The sequence below is a fragment of the Bolinopsis microptera genome, chromosome 10 (genome assembly GCF_026151205.1).
Source record: "Bolinopsis microptera isolate Bmic1 chromosome 10, MBARI_Bmic_1.0, whole genome shotgun sequence".
NCBI lineage: Eukaryota > Metazoa > Ctenophora > Tentaculata > Lobata > Bolinopsidae > Bolinopsis > Bolinopsis microptera.
In genome coordinates, this window is record NC_087081.1 from 4,139,919 (window position 1) to 4,161,183 (window position 21,265).

The following is a 21,265-nucleotide window of genomic DNA, read 5'->3' on the forward strand; positions in this document are numbered from 1 at the left end:
AAAATCCAATACAAAACTTAAGGTCATGAGGCGATTCTAAGTTGATTCTGAAAATTTCATGAAAAAATATTGAAACCCTATTGAGTACTGCTGGAAGTAACCATTGGGATTGTCAAACCGGAGTTTATGCACTAGATTGTGAGGCCCCTAAATTGTTCAACCAGGCAAGAATCAAGTTATCGAAGTTAGAGGTTAGACAGTACAAACCGAAGGTAACCTGCTCAACAACACATATACCAACAGTTGAGGCATTAGTTCCCTTTACGAGGTTATTACTTTATTTATTTTCGATATGCGACAATCATTTAGAACACACCATTTTAGCTAAAAGCCACGAAATACGGCAAAGAGTTCATTCTCTTGAGAAACAGGTTATCTAATCGAGCAATCATTTAGAGGCAGTCTAGTAGTTCCCTTCACGACGTTATTACTTTATCTATTTTAGCTAATTTTTAGGGGTTTTTTCTGTAGCTGGACATCCCTGGAATATGTTATCAAAAGTCCGATTTCATTATGCTTCGCACTCAGTTGACTGCAGTTGACACCAGGAAGAAAAAAAAACTCGATAAAATCATATTTTTGATATGCGACAATCATTTAGAACACACCTTTTTAGCTAAAAGCCACAAAATACGGCAAAGAGTTCATTCTCACGAGAAACAGGTTATCTAATCGAGCAATCATTTGGAGGATTTGCAGACATATATAGCGCAATCAGCACGAGAAGCTGGGCCTAACTTCATTTGTTATCCATAAAATATTCGCATAAAATGTGTGAATACTTACCTTATGCTCTATAGTATTATACTATAGAGCATAAGGTGGACATTTCTGACAAACAGAAAGCATTATAGGAGGGACCATAATTCATAACTATTAAAATTTTGAATTTATAGTGGTGAAACTTACAGCAAGAGTTCAACGAGCGCTGCAGAGATTCAGAACAATCATTCAAAGGAAACTGTTAATCATAAAGTCCACAAAAAGTAGCACGTGCAGTCCTGTCTTACTCCCAGTCAGAAATTTCAAAACTTATTCATGTGTACCGGAATATAAACACCATTGGACAATTTTATTTGATATTTGGAATTTTGTGCCATTTTCATCTGGCATTTTCAAGGCTGGAAAAATTAAAACTTTCACAAATTCTCCTATGTTGTTTTTTAAGTCACACAACAGAATATACAAGCCAATTACCCGTAATAGATACGCAGATTTATTTTCTGACAGAAAGCTAAAAATTTACCAAAGTATCGACCTTGTTCAAAATTTATTTGTATGACCATTATGACCTTAAAATCCATATTTTAACGATACAATAAACATTTTGATCCTGTTGATTAATTAGTAACAGGTAACAGTAACAAATACGCAGAAACAACCATCACACCTAAATTGCATTCTTAACGGGTCGATTTCGAGTGACCAATAATCGTCGTGATGATACGTCATGTGTTCCTGATCATCATCAGCAATCAAGAGACAGGATCGACCGGAGTTTTTATTAGGGGTAATTGAATATAAACTACAGTACAGCTGTACTTACACCCACATTCACAAGCATGCAAGCTCACCTGGTCCAAAGAGCGGGAAACGGAGAGCAAGCTCTGGTGACGTCATAGCCACGTGACCTCAGGCTCATAATCACGTGACCTCAGACCCAATCAATTGGGTTTTGGCCTGTTCAGCCCCCTGTCACCCGATCTTAAGGTGACGTACGACAACTCGTTAACCCAATCGATGTCTGGAAGGCTGCAAATTTTCACATGCCAAACTCATAATGGTTTTTCGGAGTTGTACGAGATGACGATACATAGAGGCCGCATAATTATGAGGTCTACCAGATCCTGGTGGAACCTAAGCGATCCATGATATCACGACAGGCCCTACTTTTCTGTGGAGGCGGTTATTCTGCTATCAAGGGACGCGAGACGATTCGGCCTCATATCGAAATGAAATATTGATTTTGATAAATATGGTTAAAATATTTAGATATGTTGAGGAAAATACACATCATAGGTTATAAATAAAGATCATTAGAGCCTCAAATAATTTGTTATATAGTAGTGTTGAAATTATTAAAAGTATAGTATTATACTAAATATTAACATGTCAAAGTGGACAATTCCTTTTAACTGCAACATGTAACTATATTACTACTATATTAGTGCAGAGGTCTGGACGTTATGTCATTTGTTAAACAGTAACAAATACGCAGAAACAACCATCACACCTAAATTGCATTCTAAACGGGTCGATTTCGAGTGACCAATAATCGTCGTGATGATACGTCATGTGTTCCTGATCATCATCAGCAATCAAGAGACAGGATCGAGCGGAGTTTCTATTAGGGGTAATTGGATATAAACTACAGTACAGCTGTACTTACACCCACATTCACAAGCATGCAAGCTCACCTGGTCCAAAGAGCGGGAAACGGAGAACAAGCTCAGGTGACGTCATAGCCACGTGACCTCAGGCTCATAATCACGTCACCTCAGACCCAATCAATTGGGTTTTGGCCTGTTCAGCCCCATGTCACCCGATCTTAAGGTGACGTACAACAACTCGTTAACCCAATCGATGTCTGGAAGGCTGCAAATTTTCACATGCCAAACTCATAATGGTTTTTCGGAGTTGTACGAGATGACGATACATAGAGGCCGCATAATTATGAGGTCTACCAGATCCTGGTGGAACCTAAGCGATCCATGATATCACGACAGGCCCTACTTTTCTGTGGAGGCGGTTATTCTGCTATCAAGGGACGCGAGACGATTCGGCCTCATATCGAAATGAAATATTGATTTTGATAAATATGGTTAAAATATTTAGATATGTTGAGGAAAATACACAGCATAGGTTATAAATAAAGATCATTAGAGCCTCAAATTATTTGTTATATAGTAGTGTTGAAATTATTAAAAGTATAGTATTATACTAAATATTAACATGTCAAAGTGGACAATTCCTTTTAACTGCAACATGTAACTAAATTACTACTATATTAGTGCAGAGGTCTGGACGTTATGTCATTTGTTAAATTTTACTCGAATCCACTTTAGAATAATAAGTGGTACAACTACATTGTCCTATGTGCGGCGACGAAGAGGAGACTGTCTTGAACTGTAATGGCCATTGCCCAAATAAGAGGGCAGTATTTCCAGGACTATAATTACCTCTCCGTCAATGAAATTGTTGACAACCATGACACATCACCACTATTGTTAATATCGCAGACCGCACCAAACCTAATTGTGCCCGAGGAGCTGCACCAGACCGGAGTGACATAGTTACTACTTACAAGTTGTCTCATCTTTCTGTTCCACACCCGTCGCCCACATGTACATCTACCCACTTGGTAGATTCCAAACACAAGGAAATTTTCCTTTTGGTTGGTAATATACTCAATGATGGGAGTACAGTGTATTGGCTATGCCCCGCTTACTAGTTTAGCTCTTTCTAGTCCCCTGCTACACGGCATGTAAACAGGGATTGGCTAGTTAGAGGCGGTCCGTGTAGGCCTTACACTGTGCTTTCAGCAATACTCATAAGGAACTTATAACTTAAGCTCTCCCCTTCATATCACGTGCTATACACATTGATATCTCTGGCAACCTCCCCCGGGGTTGCCATACTCCAAGGGCAGGCATCCTCGTGCTATCCTTTCATGGGCCATACGGGCCCAGCCTCTCTTTGAGAAACATTGTAGGGAAAATTTATCGTGCGTGAGTATAAAGGCTTAAACATTCAATTTTCATAACACAAATTTTGTAAATGTCATTAAAAAACAATCTTGCCGTCCCAATTACAAATACATTATCTGAAAACATTTTTGGCTGTACAAACTTATAAAAGTAAGCCAATCAACTCTTTGAGTGATTTTTGCATATTGGTATTTTATATATAGTTTAGTAAAACAAATTTTAGTAAAACAAATTTTGTTTTATACCCACAATCAGTTCATATTTAGTTCAAATATTTAAAGTCAAAATAACCATTTCACATAAGTGGTTACTGATTTTATTATAATAAAATAATTTGTGATAAATTAATAAATTAATTTACACTCAAAAATGTACAAAATATACACAATTTTTACCTAGTGCAACACTGGTTCAGCGCGCGGCTGATCGAAAAAGTTTGATTTGATTTACTAACTACAGTGTACAGCGTACATGAAAAGATAACTTACTGAATCTTTTAATACTAAATACATATTAATTCAGATGTTGTTCAATGAGTTAGCCACAAAAAATGTTCAAATTATGTAGGAGGGTAAAGGACACAATTGCTAGTAATGCTTCTTTGTGCCCGTTGACTACAATGAACATTTTGCGGAGTTTCTCAAGACGGCTTTTATCGGAGTGCGTGTTATTTACTAGGTTATGCACAAGCCAGGCCAACATTTTGTTTTTGTGTCAGCCGCGTTACCAGGTTACAGAGTATGATTAACAATAAAAAATTATACACTATACAAATTTGCTAATACATAATATCAGAGTCCGATCTAGCTGCTTTGATAAGCATACAAAGTTTCCAAAGATTTCAATAAGAAATGAACTTACAACGGGACTCCAAAGTTGATAAAAATCGATTTTAGCAATTTTGCATCAATTTGGGCGTGTCCCCACGTGTGCAAATTTTTGAATTTTAACTTTTAAACTAACCTGCGCCTAATGCACAATATATAATATACCTATAGGAAGCAGAACTGAGCTTCATAACCCAAGGGATGGCCCAACACCAGAGAATACTAAATCACAAAATTTGTGTTTTTATAAAATTATTCTTCAAAAAAGTATTGATATAGCTTCAATAACGAATATTTTTATGAAGGAGCAAACAAAGAAAACTTTCCGGTAAATTTTCAGAATTTACCTTAAACATTTATCTAACTTCAATAAGTCCTTATAATGGTGTAAAATGGTGTAAAATTGATTTGAAAAGTTGTTTTTCTCAAAAATCAATTTTTAAAAACGGTTAACTTGATGACTTCATCAAGTGATGATAATGACGTTAAATCGTTTTTAAACTTATTTTAAACTTTAGTCTAAACAATTATCTTCAAGACCTGTGGTCCGAGATGGCTGTATCGTTAAAGCTTTTGAATCTGCAGACACTTGAATGCAGGCTACAATTTACTACCAAAGCGTCTATACTCTATACATACATAATATGGCAAGTTTCCATAAATGAAATTTTATTATCAGCGCTGATAATCGCTTATCGGGCGCTTTTTCGGCGCTTTAAAAAAAACAGCCGTTTACAATCGATTATGGCGCTCAATAAGCGATTATCAGCGCTGATAATAAAATTTCATTTATGGAAACTTGCCCATAATATATTGTATTATATGTATATAGATGTATACATCTATCTATATACTTATATACTTCACGACAATCTGTTGTAAAACAGGGGTTTCAGAAAAGACACTTCCCGATACTCCTGAAACTTGAAACCTTTTTGCAGTCGATTTGGTCAACATCTAGACGCTCTGCAATTTCAGATCTCTAACTCAACTTTAACATGATTTTTGAGGCACCTGAATATGGTGATTTTGGGTTTTTTACCTAATTTCGTATAACATGCTGGCGCGTATTTTGCGCGAATTTCTTAGAAACCTCCACATAACTATTTCTTATTCCTGTCATCTTAAACATTGAATTATAATGTTTTGAACTTAAATTATGCCTGCTGAACGACTTTCGATGAGTCTTAATGCCTGGAAAAACAGGAAAGGGGTATAATATAGGGATAAATAGTATAGTTAGTATAATGGCGGCGGTCGTGCTTGCCAGCACTGTGATCATCAACTCTTTAAAACTTTAAAAGATCGAGGTATCTTGTTTTAACGGTAGTACCAGTAAGGAAGTAACAAGAAAATTTATATATCGGGGATATTTAATAGCTAAACAAATGTGTTTCACCTCCCCGCCAGTATGTATAAGACTCATCAGTCATCATTATATCCTATCAGAAGCTGCATATTATAGCAACCCTTCGAAGAAAGCATACCATCTTGCACGGTTAAAGACTGGTGCAGTTAAGGAGGTGGTCCGCAGATTGCGTGATGACCGTGAAGACGCCTATTTCTAAACCTCTCAATAGGTTCAATAGGTAGGTAGGTTAGCTCGACTGTTAAAGACTTTGAGTCCACATACTTATAGGTGAGATATTTGACAGCTTTGATAAATAGCAGCTTATGAGTTACAATAGATAATACGAATACGATCATGTATCTCACTTTCTCACTTTACAGTAATTCAAACCATGAAATCATGTAAAATAACTTTGCGAATGTTTCCAGAGCAACTACTGCAGAAATGGCGCGCTTACACTAAATTTCATAATCCAGTATTTCCCCTCTATTACGCGGTGCTAAATAACTGCGTTCTATACAAGAGACTGCGTTATAAAGGACCTGGTATATATTTTTTATTACACCTGTAATACAAAAGACCGAGTTATAAAGGACCTGGTATATATTTTTTATTACACCTGTAATACAAAAGACCGAGTTATAAAGGACCTGGTATATATTGTTTTATAATTGCACCGAATATGTTTTCGGTTGCTCTCATATAGGTCAAAGGGGAGTTATATTTATAATGGACCTGCAGTATATCATCAAATTATGTCAATTCCAACCCCTAACAATGGATGTTTGAGCATTCGGCTTAAAAGCCATGGACATCGCGAGTGGTAAAGTAATCAGTAATTGTCATGGGACTTTGCATAACAATGTACCAAGACTGAGGCGGGCACAGCGAACCCTTAGGCCTTACACCTTGGTCAAACCTGACCAATCTTATAGTTATAGAGTCATGTATAAATGACAATGCTAAATCTTATCTTGCAGTTAGTAGTTACCATGGAGATATAATCATGATTGGAGCGACAGTAAAGCGTAGTAAAATGGACAGGTGGTGTCAAAATCACGAATTAGATACATAACATTGTCTAAACAGGATTAAACAGGATTAAACATAAATTTGAGAGCCCTAACATCCACGTCTTAACTATACATCAATAGAGAAATAAATAAATAAATAATGCGCAAGAACGTGTTATTAAAATAAAAATTTAAAAAACCATTAATATTAAATTTGTTTACGATGGCAGACATCAATTTTTTTCAAAGCATTCTTTGGTACTGCCCGGCCCAGCTGTTAGTTACCATAGTTACACTACATGTTACACTACAAGTTACACTCTACTAGTTACCATAGTAACACACTGCCCGGCCCACAGCATCACAGGGGTTACAAATGCTTCATACAACTTTATCTTTGTAATGAGGGCTATGCGGGTTCCAGCACCCCATAATTTGTTGCACTTCTTATTATTAATATGACGCGGTACCCTCGTATTACTACCAATAAATATGCTGATCTGCTCACTGCAACTGCGACGTTACACCATCCTTAGAGTGGGTTACTAAATCCAAATGGAAAATGTTTGGACACGATCTGAGAAGCAGTACTAGTAGTTTCTGCTTGATACGCTAGGGACTCCAGATACACCTTTCTACTTTTCTAGACCTATTTTTGACCGTAGAATCAACTAAAAGTGGTTTTGAAATGAAAGGTCTGAGTTTCCCAAGTTAATTTCGTTGGCATATCAACAAAATTTCCATGAAGATAACTAAAACACAGCCGTACATGATGTTATCAAAATTAAGTTATTATTCCAGGTGGTCAAAATGTGCCCTTTTTTGCTTAAAGTTGGAATAATTTTCTGTAGTTATATTAACTCTACACCGCAGTAAGCTCTTATCTTCGCTGTTAGTAGTTAATATAGGGTAGTAACTTGTTCAAAACTATTTTTAGTGACCTTTATAATAGAATAAATAATTAAATAACTAAATAATCCAGAAGAATTGACTAAACTGAAACACATTGCCTCAAACCGTATTTTATGGAGAAATTTATATTAGTAATTAAATTACGGCTATATGTTTTACTGGACTTCGTTGTAGACTTATCTTATTTAGGATGTTTAACTAACTATTTGTGATTTGTGTAAAGTTGGATAACTATAATAATCAAAATTGCAAAAAAATGGAAAATTGCGTTATTTCGACTGAATATAACAGCTGCAAATAGTTAGATTACTAAATTCTTTCCTAAAATAAAAAATAAAAATAGACGATAGAGCCCACTATTGGGGAGAGTATTATAAACTGAAGATCGCTAGCAGAAGTAAGGGGCAGCAACATTATAACATTATAAGCGACCACTTATCAAGAAGAATAAATCTGCCAAGCTGCTACCGATATAAACGTACCAGATGCTACTATAAACTAATAATAAGATCAAAGGCGATAACATACGATAACTAACAAGCAGGTTCGATGGAAACCTTTGGGTGGGGGGGGGGGGGTTACCATGGGAACCTTTGGGTGGCTGACCGAGACAAATATACCTACCTTATCAGACATAATTGTCAATTGTCATGGACAAGTTTTTCACGGACATAATTATTCACGCTCAGGTCTTCAGCGTGAAAGTACGTGACAATTATGTCCGATAAGGTATGTTGCTGAAAGAAGTTGGGACAAACTCTAAAGTTATATGGGGGGAGGGTTACCATGGTAATACAGAGGAGGGTTACCATTGGTAACATTACCAAACTCTAAAGAGAGGAGGGTTACCATGGTAATACAGAAGAGGGTTACCATGGCAACATTACCAAACTCTCAAGAGGAACTGTAAACCCTGATGCGGGACAGGGATATATGGAGGGGGTTATCTGTCGTATAATGGACTCTTAGTTCCGACTTAGTAATAAAGTAGTAGCTATAATGCTTTTGGACACGAATTAGGGAAACACACGACGTAAGGAAATCTTTGTAAGACTACAACATTAGAGCCTGTAAAAACATTTAACTTTAAGATAAGCACTCTTTCAAGTAAAATTCATATATAATCATCATAGTTTATTAACTCAGACGTAAAAATTGCAACTGAGGCAAAATTTAATCAGTCAAAATTCGTTACATATAAGTAATTATAGATGGGGTTCAACTCCACTCGGAAAATGTTAGTATCTGTATAGTATGAAACAAACTAAACACTTTAGTTAAGCTGTAAAAACATATAAATTTAAGTAGTAGCTGTGACCACGTGATGACCATATAAGGAGTGTCAGGGACACTCACTTTTGTGACGTTATATAATTATTGTTCAAATTGATACTTGCAGTAGCGCGCGACCGCCACTTAATACTTAATGTGTAATATGATCTTAATGCTTAATACTACAAGATGTTTTCTGTAATTGGTATGACTCGTATCTCTTGTCTGCAGTGGCTCACACTCTGATGATGTTTCTCTATTTGGAGATTTTCGGACTTTCAGACTACCTTAACATATAGTTGAGCGTGTACCATGACAACCTAGCACCCTGCCTAAACGTTCGGAACTCCCGGACCTATGTGGTAAGCCTGTTCCCGGAGCAAAACACAAAATCTTTTGTCTGCTGACAGCTGCTGCTGTAGCAGTGACTGTTAAATTTTAGGTTACAGACGAGGTGACAGCAGTGGCGTAACGTTACCATGGCGACATGGTGGACCTTTTAGACAACGATGGAGATAGTTAGGTGACTGAGTCGTTCATTTTACTCCTTCATAAAGTAATTCATTTTTAACTTGTCTCGTTAGTAGACAAATTTTCCCAATTCGGTCCGATAAAAAGGGATAAAGGCGACCAAGGAAACTCAAATGACCGACACTGACTGATTGTGTGCGCTCGATTTATCAAGGGATATTTAACAAATAAAATGAACAGGTAGTAACGGTGAAGACATTCAACTTGAACTTCATTGCTATGTCATGGGGCAAGTTTAATTTAATTCTCAAAAGAAAATAACTGAATTTTGCTTTTTCCAATAAAACGGAACACCTCTTAAATGCTTAAGAATGCCACTAGAAATTAACTTTCTTAAGCTTAGGTTACTTGGGTGAGCTTTATATCTTACTGATTTCTGTTTTCATGAAATATTGCTCGTTCTCCTTTGGAGAGACAAAACTTAAGGGGGGGGGGGGGGGGGGGGGGGTTCACCCTGATTTTTTTTGTGAAAATAGCAGTTGACCAACAAACTAGGACCAGTGACCAAACTTTTGAGGGGGTCTCGACCCCAACCGCCAAACGGTGCCTGCGGGGCAGCCACGCCCATATTTTGTCCAAATTAGGCCCAATTTAGCCAAATACCCTTAACATGCCCAGATTTTAGGTGATCTACTTGTAGCTAGTGGTTCCCTGAACTCGTATATGAATTTTCATCAAGATTGGACAAAAAATGGCAGAGTTATGAGCCAAAAACCATATAACCATATTTGGGCATACGCACCAATTTTGATCTATTTTGGCCCATAAATTGGTCAAATATCAATATTTTGAAATGAAACCAACTTTATATGGAAGGTAAGTCTATACTACACATTATCTATGATTATTAGCTCAGTATCTACCTAACTGTGGATTCTGTGTTCAAATAATCGCAAAAACTGAACAAAATTGCCCATATCTCAGTTCGCGATATTTGCAAAACTGACTTCGCTCAAAACAATAGAACTCAATAGGGTTTGAATATTTTTACATGAAATTTCAGAATCAACGTAGAATCGCATTTCGACCTTAAGTTTTGGGACAGAATTTTGAGTTAGGCCTTTAAACAAATTTGGCGGCCAAATTCTGAAATTTGCCGGGCATTTTTCAGAATTTGGCCGCCAAATTTTTTTAAAGGCCTAACTCAAAATTCTGTCCCAAAACTTAAGGTCGAAATGCGATTCTACGTTGATTCTGAAAATTTCATGTAAAAATATTGAAACCCTATTGAGTTCTATTGTTTTGAGCGAAGTCAGTTTTGCTAATATCGCGAACTGAGATATGGGCAATTTTGCGATTATTTGAACACAGAATTCACAGTTAGGTAGATATTGAGCTGATATCTATACTATGCTATAGAGATGCTATAGAGATGCTATAGAGATTGTGTAGTATAGACTTAACTTTTATATAAAGTTGGTTCCATTCAAAAATATTGATATTTGACTAATTTATGGGCCAAAATCGATCAAAATTGGTGCGTATGCCCAAATATGGTCATATGGTTTTTGGCTCATAACTCAGCCATTGTTTGTCCAATCTTAATGAAAATTCATGTACGAGTTCAGGGAACCACAAGCTACAAGTAGAGCACCTAAAATTTGGGTTTTGGGCATGTTAAGGGTGACAGGGGGCTGACCAGGCCAGAACCCAATTGATTGGGCCTGAGGTCACGTGATTATGAGCCTGAGGTCACGTGACTATGACGTCACCAGACCTTCCTCTCCGTTTCCCGCTCATTGGACCAGGTGAGCTTGCATGCATGTGAAAGTGGGTGTAAGTATAGCTGTACTGTAGTTTATACCTAATTAAACCCCTATAGAAACCGACAATTTATTTTCTGGCAGAAAGCTAGAAATTTACCAAAATATCGTCATTGTTTTAAATTTAATTTGATGACCATTCCTGACCTAAAATCGCACGAGAAATCGATTAAACTTGGTTTCAGAACTCACAATGCTTCCTTATGCCTCAAAATCCATGTTTTATCGATACAATCAACATATCGATCCTGTAGTTCAACTTATTACTTAAAGGGTTCAAGTATAGTTACGCGGTAGACAAACTAAAACAAAATTTTAATTGTAGGTTTATAACCTACCAGGACGTGCGCCGAGTTAAACTCGTCGAAGGTAATATTTGGAACAAATATTTTACGAGTATCACCCGTTAAATAAACTTATATGTATAAAAACCTTGTGTTATGTGGCAGTTTTATTGCAATTTGTGCAATTTCAGTTGGGCAGCTTTTTTAAGTGTCTGTTATTTCATTTTCGTAAACATCAGCAATGTCACGATGACTAATATTCTTCGTGACATGACTGCTCAGGACGGACTGTACAGGGAGGCAACAGAGCTCAGTTGCGCTTGCAACAAATAAGCGAAGGAGGAGTGCTCTGTTGTCGCAAGTAAAGTGCAGAGGAAGTCCCAATTTTTTGTGTCGTATTGTGATTGAATACAATCACGATATGTATTACTACTTACATCACCCACCAAATGCGATATGAACAACTTGGTTTGATTGTCGAGGAAAAGAAGAGGTCTGGTAATACAGGTAGGCTGGTTTAGATTAGCACAATTGACGGTACAGAGATGTTTATTTATTACAAATGTGATTATCTTAACCCCACTGATTCATCATTGAAATCAATAAAATGACAGTACAGCAGGCTATCGTTTCGATCTTGACTGTGCCATTGGTGCAGTTTCTGCGAAAATTAGTTTATGAAACTCTTATATCGCCGCGCGATCGTATGGTTAACGTTTTTCAGTTTCAGACCTCTTCACTTAGTAATTCCTGATTACTAAAATCTGCCGAGATTTACTGAACTCCAACTACAAATATTGGCTATTTAAGTATTCTTGAAACGAAAAATTCACTAAGTTTTTTTGAAAGGCATTTTTCTCCGTGTTTCATGCGGTTTGATCACTTTTGGCGGAAAAAATATTTTGAATTTTCGAAATTTTTTATAAGTCTCGAAAAAAAATGTAAGTGAAAAATTTTCAAATTTTTTCTAAAAACTACTTTTCTCCGTGTTTTAAGCTATTCCGATCATTTTGAGCCAATAAAAAATTTTTAGAATTTTGCTAATTAGTTAATTGATAATTATCCAATTAACTTATTATCTGACGTAAAAGTTGTTTTGAACAAAAGTTTTTCTTCCTGATAATATGAACACACTCGATTGATCCGCAACCTTTTACGATGTTCACAACTAAAGATATTCGACAAACAAGAAAGGTGGTAAAAAGTGGTAAAGTGGCAAAAAGTGGCCTTAAGACAAGTGGAAAAGTTTGGAAAAGTTGGTCAGCCATAAAGGGCACCTAATGGGACTCAAAAACGTCAAAAATCCTCTGAAAGCTTCGTGTGTCAGCAGATCGATTTTTTCAGACGGATCTGTCTGTACTAAATTACTAAATTCTTTCCTAAAATAAAAAATAAAAATAGACGATAGAGCCCACTATTGGGGAGAGTATTAAACTGAAGATCGCTAGCAGAAGTAAGGGGCAGCAACATTATAACATTATAAGCGACCACTTATCAAGAAGAATAAATCTGCCAAGCTGCTACCGATATAAACGTACCAGATGCTACTATAAACTAATAATAAGATCAAAGGCGATAACATACGATAACTAACAAGCAGGTTCGATGGAAACCTTTGGGTGGGAGGGGGGGGGGGGGGGTTACCATGGGAACCTTTGGGTGGCTGACCGAGACAAATATACCTACCTTAGCAGACATAATTGTCAATTGTCATGGACAAGTTTTTCACGGACATAATTATTCACGCTCAGGTCTTCAGCGTGAAAGTACGTGACAATTATGTCCGATAAGGTATGTTGCTGAAAGAAGTTGGGACAAACTCTAAAGTTATATGGGGGAGGGTTACCATGGTAATACAGAGGAGGGTTACCATTGGTAACATTACCAAACTCTAAAGAGAGGAGGGTTACCATGGTAATACAGAGGAGGGTTACCATGGTAACATTACCAAACTCTAAAGAGGAACTGTAAACCCTGATGCGGGACAGGGATATATGGAGGGGGTTATCTGGCGTATAATGGACTCTTAGTTCCGACTCAGTAATAAAGTAGTAGCTATAATGCTTTTGGACACGAATTAGGGAAACACACGACGTAAGGAAATCTTCGTAAGACTACAACATTAGAGCCTGTAAAAACATTTAACTTTAAGATAAGCACTCTTTCAAGTAAAATTCATATATAATCATCATAGTTTATTAACTCAGACGTAAAAATTGCAACTGAGGCAAAATTTAATCAGTCAAAATTCGTTACATATAAGTAATTATAGATGGGGTTCAACTCCACTCGGAAAATGATAGTATCTGTATAGTATGAAACAAACTAAACACTTTAGTTAAGCTGTAAAAACATATAAATTTAAGTAGTAGCTGTGACCACGTGATGACCATATAAGGAGTGTCAGGGACACTCACTTTTGTGACGTTATATATAATTATTGTTCAAATTGATACTTGCAGTAGCGCGCGACCGCCACTTAATACTTAATGTGTAATATGATCTTAATGCTTAATACTACAAGATGTTTTCTGTAATTGGTATGACTCGTATCTCTTGTCTGCAGTGGCTCACACTCTGATGATGCTTCTCTATTTGGAGATTTTCGGACTTTCAGACTACCTTAACATATAGTTGAGCGTGTACCATGACAACCTAGCACCCTGCCTAAACGTTCGGAACTCCCGGACCTATGTGGTAAGCCTGTTCCCGGAGCAAAACACAAAATCTTTTGTCTGCTGACAGCTGCTGCTGTAGCAGTGACTGTTAAATTTTAGGTTACAGACGAGGTGACAGCAGTGGCGTAACGTTACCATGGCGACATGGTGGACCTTTTAGACAACGATGGAGATAGTTAGGTGACTGAGTCGTTCATTTTACTCCTTCATAAAGTAATTCATTTTTAACTTGTCTCGTTAGTAGACAAATTTTCCCAATTCGGTCCGATAAAAAGGGATAAAGGCGACCAAGGAAACTCAAATGACCGACACTGACTGATTGTGTGCGCTCGATTTATCAAGGGATATTTAACAAATAAAATGAACAGGTAGTAACAGTGAAGACATTCAACTTGAACTTCATTGCTATGTCATGGGGCAAGTTTAATTTAATTCTCAAAAGAAAATAACTGAATTTTGCTTTTTCCAATAAAACGGAACACCTCTTAAATGCTTAAGAGTGCCACTAGAAATTAACTTTCTTAAGCTTAGGTTACTTGGGTGAGCTTTATATCTTACTGATTTCTGTTTTCGTGAAATATTGCTCGTTCTCCTTTGGAGAGACAAAACTTAAGGGGGGGGGGGGGGGTTCACCCTGATTTTTTTGCGAAGATAGCAGTTGACCAACAAACTAGGACCAGTGACCAGTGAACTTTTGAGGGGGTCTCGGACCCCAACCGCCAAACGGTGCCTGCGGGGCAGCCACGCCCATATTTTGTCCAAATTAGGCCCAATTTAGCCAAATACCCTTAACATGCCCAGATTTTAGGTGATTTACTTGTAGCTAGTGGTTCCCTGAACTCGTATATGAATTTTCATCAAGATTGGACAAAAAATGGCTGAGTTATGAGCCAAAAACCATATAACCATATTTGGGCATACGCACCAATTTTGATCGATTTTGGCCCATAAATTGGTCAAATATCAATATTTTGAAATGAAACCAACTTTATATGGAAGGTAAGTCTATACTACACATTATCTATGATTATTAGCTCAGTATCTACCTAACTGTGGTCCTGTGGATTCTGTGTTCAAATAATCGCAAAAACTGAACAAAATTGCCCATATCTCAGTTCGCGATATTTGCAAAACTGACTTCGCTCAAAACAATAGAACTCAATAGGGTTTGAATATTTTTACATGAAATTTCAGAATCAACGTAGAATCGCATTTCGACCTTAAGTTTTGGGACAGAATTTTGAGTTAGGCCTTTAAAAAAATTTGGCGGCCAAATTCTGAAATTTGCCGGGCATTTTTAGGTAGATATTGAGCTGATATCTATACTATGCTATAGAGATGCTATAGAGATGCTATAGAGATTGTGTAGTATAGACTTAACTTTTATATAAAGTTGGTTCCATTCAAAAATATTGATATTTGACTAATTTATGGGCCAAAATCGATCAAAATTGGTGCGTATGCCCAAATATGGTCATATGGTTTTTGGCTCATAACTAGCTCAGCCATTGTTTGTCCAATCTTAATGAAAATTCATGTACGAGTTCAGGGAACCACAAGCTACAAGTAGAGCACCTAAAATTTGGGTTTTGGGCATGTTAAGGGTGACAGGGGGCTGACCAGGCCAGAACCCAATTGATTGGGCCTGAGGTCACGTGATTATGAGCCTGAGGTCACGTGACTATGACGTCACCAGACCTTCCTCTCCGTTTCCCGCTCATTGGACCAGGTGAGCTTGCATGCATGTGAATGTGGGTGTAAGTATAGCTGTACTGTAGTTTATACCTAATTAAACCCCTATAGAAACCGACAATTTATTTTCTGGCAGAAAGCTAGAAATTTACCAAAATATCGTCATTGTTTTAAATTTAATTTGATGACCATTCCTGACCTAAAATCGCACGAGAAATCGATTAAACTTGGTTTCAGAACTCAACAATGCTTCCTTATGCCTCAAAATCCATGTTTTATCGATACAATCAACATATCGATCCTGTAGTTCAACTTATTACTTAAAGGGTTCAAGTATAGTTACGCGGTAGACAAACTAAAACAAAATTGTAGGTTTATAACCTACCAGGACGTGCGCCGAGTTAAACTCGTCGAAGGTAATATTTGGAACAAATATTTTACGAGTATCACCCGTTAAATAAACTTATATGTATAAAAACCTTGTGTTATGTGGCAGTTTTATTGCAATTTGTGCAATTTCAGTTGGGCAGCTTTTTTAAAGTGTCTGTTATTTCAATTTTCGTAAACCATCAGCAATGTCACGATGACTAATATTCTTCGTGACATGACTGCTCAGGACGGACTGTACAGGGAGGCAACAGAGGCTCAGTTGCGCTTGGCAACAAATAAGCGAAGGAGGAGTGCTCTGTTGTCGGTGCAAGATCTAAAAGTGGAGGGTAAGACAAATCTGTTCGATTGCGTATTTCATGATATTTAGAGTTCAAAAATATACAGGGTGGGCCAAAAGTCAGTACCCATACGTTGGCCTTTATAGCTCAGTCACTGAGTGCCCAATTTAAATACTTCCTTCTGATATGACTTAGTACCACCACTGGTTCGAGGAATTTGTCAACTCGAAAAATATTTGCGTTCATTTTTTTCAAATGGAGGTTCATTTTCACATTTATTGGATAGTTTGGATAGTTGGATCAAGCTTAATGTTATTAAATTGTGTTTGGCCATTCGAATTACGTTTGTCCTGAAAGAATTAAAACTGTAGCTTCTCAGATGACCGAGATATGAAGCATAACGAGTTTATTCATTACGTGTGATCAGGTGATTGGATTACCTAATCACGTGATAAGGTGACCCCGTTAACTACCCCGTTAAACATTATGGGAATTGTTAAGAGTGCCCAATTAAGGTGTCGTGTCACGGTGTCACATAATCACCCAGTCAATTTTGTTAACGAGATACAGAAAATGCTTGATAACTTCGTCATTTCTAATCCGTTTTGCCTCATGTTTTCAGATCATATGTAACATTTGATAATCTACCGTCTCTGAAAAAATTAGGCGTTCAGCATGTTCAGAGAAAACAATATAGGTGTTTTAATATTGAATGGGCGTGGTCTAAAATATTCGAATTTTCAAATTTTGACGACGGAATCCTCGAACCAGTAAGTACAGTATGCAATCTGCAAAGCAACAGCTCTCAAATATAAAACACGGCGGAGCTATTAAGGCCAACGTATGGGTACTGACTTTTGGCCCACCCTGTATATTTGAGTAATGAGTGAGTATAAGTGTAAACTTAATTTGAACTTTCGTGCAGGGCTTTACTTTGATGGGAAGGTAGGGGACAGCCTCCACTACCTTGGTGGAAAGAACGTGCTTCTGAAAGAGGACCGCTTGTCGTTGGTGGGGTACCCGGGGGAGAAATGTTTGGGGGCTTGCCTGATAAATGTCGGTACAGGTCAGTAAGTACTCACTTTAATGAATTATTAAAAGCTAGTGTGGGAAACATTATAAATTCAATTCTGTGGTTTATCATCAGTCATTACCTACGTGATCGCCGGTTTAGAGATTTATTTATAGTTGATATCATGCGTAAAAGCGAGTAATAAACAAAATAGAAATAGTAACTAATTGCTCTTTGCAGCCGGATTCATTTGATTAATGGTTAATTTGTAATCTTTAAATGTCCAGGACGGGGAATAGCAAGTGCTATTATTAACTACTTAGAAGAGAAAAAAGTAAAACTGTCCAATGTCAAGGTTCTTGGCTCTGACGGGACAAATTCATTGACAGGATACGAGGTACAGTTGACAAATCACAGCATCATTAAGCGATATTTAACAGTAACTGTAAAATGTTTTCAATGACAGGCTTGGAGTTAAAGAACATTCCATTCAGGGAGGAGCATTGAGACATATCCAGGATATGTTAGGGCGACCATGTCACTTGGCGATTTGCCTGTTACACCTGGCAGAGTTGCCGCTGAGAGCCCTATTTTGCTTTCTCGATGAAGTCACCCAAGGTTTTTCTAAGTTTATCATACGTGATGACTTTTGATAATTAAACAATGTACAATTAATACTAATTTACGGTTGAAGACCATTGTGTTGATATAAAAGGAGATTGGGGCTCGGCCCGACCTGTCGACTGTTTAATATTAAATTCCATCTCGATTACTAATATTATGATTAATTCTTGTTAACTTTCAGGAATCGGACAATTCAACGGGTCTATGGGCAAGGCCATCGGGAAACCGGTGTGTGAGCGACCAATAACAACATTTCAGAGAATTCCGTGCACCGGTTTCCCGAGGCTCCCTGACACCGTTCTCGCAACAATGAGCGAGGACAGGAAGCATTTATACAAACTCTGTATATCCTGCATGGACGGTACGAATGTTATGACATAAAATCATATTCATAATCACAATTACAATAAACATTTACATTTTTGAGGGACCTGTGATTGAAATTCAGTCTTTCTTTAACTTCTAAAGAATTTTTTCGTTTCATTAGGATACGCTGATCCAGCATCGGCTGGTAACAAGATTGGGCCGTTGTGTCACGCAAGGTGGCTGACGATGGCATCGAGAATACTCCGCTATCACATGTCCACCCCCGAACCTAGCCACCAACATAAGATCGAGGTGCTGGCTAGATACATAAATATTAAGTGAAGAGTATTATGTAGGCTTTTAACAACCATATAATGCTTTATATCCCACACCCAAGTAACAGAAATGCAATTGATTTTAACCTGTCGACAATATTTCAGAAAAGATTCCCGCAAGCAAGCATGTTCCTTCGTTCTGCTCTGATCTCTACTCTGTTACTAACTGATGATGGACTTTGATACGATTCGTTGATATGATTTTTTGACGTATTGTATACAGCTTACACTTAACCATATGGTTCAGACAAAAGGACAATTAAACTGGTGTTTTGTTTTTAACGGGTGATACTCGTAAAATATTTGTTCCAAATATTACCTTCGACTCGAGCTTAACTCGACACACGTCCTGGCAGGTTATAAACCTACAATTTTGTTTTAGTTTGTCTACCGCGTAACTATACTTGAACCCTTTAAGTAATAAGTTGAACTACAGGATCGAGATGTTGATTGTATCGATAAAACATGGATTTTGAGGCATAAGGAAGCATTGTTGAGTTCTGAAACCAAGTTTAATCGATTTCTCGTGCGATTTTAGGTCAGGAATGGTCATCAAAATAAATTTAAAACAATGACGATATTTTGGTAAATTTCTAGCTTTCTGCCAGAAAATAAATTGTCGGTTTCTATAGGGGTTTAATTAGGTATAAACTACAGTACAGCTATACTTACACCCACATTCACATGCATGCAAGCTCACCTGGTCCAATGAGCGGGAAACGGAGAGGAAGGTCTGGTGACGTCATAGTCACGTGACCTCAGGCTCATAATCACGTGACCTCAGGCCCAATCAATTGGGTTCTGGCCTGGTCAGCCCCCTGTCACCCGATCTTGAGGTGACGTACGACACCTCGTTAACCCAATCAATGTCTGGAAGGCTGCAAATTTTCACATGCCAAATCCACAAGATTCTTAAAGAGTTGTGCGAGATGACGACACATAGAGGCCGCAGAATTATGAGGACTACCAGATCCTGGTGGAACCTAAGCGATCCATGATATCACGACAGGCCCTAGGGTGTTTGGTTAAATTGGGCATAATTTGGACAAAATATGGGCGTGGCTGCCCCGCGGGCACCGTTTGGCGGTTGGGGTCCGGGACCCTCTCAAAAGTTTGGTCACCGGTCTTAGTTTGTTGGTCAACTGCTATCTCGAAAACAAGTTTCACAAAAAAATCAGGGTGAACCCCCCCCCCCCCCCCCCTTAAGTTTTGTCTCTCCAAAGGAGAACGAGCAATATTTCATGAAAACAGAAATCAGTAAGATATAAAGCTCACCCAAGTAACCTAAGCTTAAGAAAGTTAATTTCTAGTGGCACTCGAAATCCGACAGCAAAAACTGAATCATAATTAATCTTTAATATTTAGCTAACTATTGATAGAAAAACTACTCAAAATGTTTTAGATGCAACTATAAAATTAGCCGTATTAAAATGAGCACATTAGTTTTTTTGTTATGTTTTTAGAAATACTAACCCTAGAAAGCATACTTTATGCTTTTATGAGTTATTGGCGCTTTTTAACCCTTAACGGGGGGGGGGGGCCAATGGGTATTTTTGGGGAAATTTTGAGGGGGTCCCGGACCCCAACCGCCAAACGGTGACCGCGGGGTAGCCACGCCCATATTTGGTCCAAATTAGGCCCAATTTAGCCAAATAACACGAACATGCCCAAAACCCATATTTTATGTGCTCTACTTGTAGCTAGTGGTCTCCTGAACTCGTATGTGAAATTTTATCAAGATTGGACAAAGAATGACTGAGTTATGAGCCAAAAACCATATGCCCATGTTTGGACATATGCACCAAATTTGGTAGATTTCGTCTCATAAATTGGTCAAATATCAATATGGATGAGACTAACTTTATATGAAAGGTAAGCCTAAACTACATATTCTCTGTAAGTTATAACGTTATATCTGTTTAAATGTGGATACTAAGGCGAAAATACCCCAAAAAATTAACAAAATTGCCCGTATCTTCGTTCGTGATATTCCCAGAATTGATTTCATTAATTTGGAAATTCAAATAACTCAATCAGTTTATAAAATTTTTGCATGAAATTTTCGGAATCGACTCTTAATCGCATTTCGACCTTATTGTGGGAAGCCGAATTTTTATTTAGACCTCCAAAAACATTTGGCGGCCAAATTCCAAAATTTGGCCGCCAAACGGGCACCGTCAAAAGTTCGATCACTAGTTTGTTGGTCAACTGCTATCTCGAAATCAAGTTTCACAAAAAAATACTCATTGGCCCCCCCCCCCCCCCCCCCCCCCCCTCCCCCCCCCCCCCC

General features: G+C 37.7%; 1 protein-coding gene across 1 annotated transcript in view; it reads left to right on the forward strand.

Moving 5' to 3' along the window:
* LOC134822240 (uncharacterized protein K02A2.6-like) overlaps nt 1-18,715 on the forward strand; it is a 33,962-nt gene extending 15,247 nt beyond the window's left edge. Inside the window, exons 2-3 of the mRNA XM_063833147.1 lie at nt 17,624-17,764; nt 18,516-18,715. Of these exons, the coding sequence (XP_063689217.1) occupies nt 17,624-17,764; nt 18,516-18,715 (341 nt within the window). The remainder of the gene's footprint in view (nt 1-17,623; nt 17,765-18,515) is intronic.
* The last annotated feature ends 2,550 nt before the right edge of the window (nt 18,716-21,265 follow it).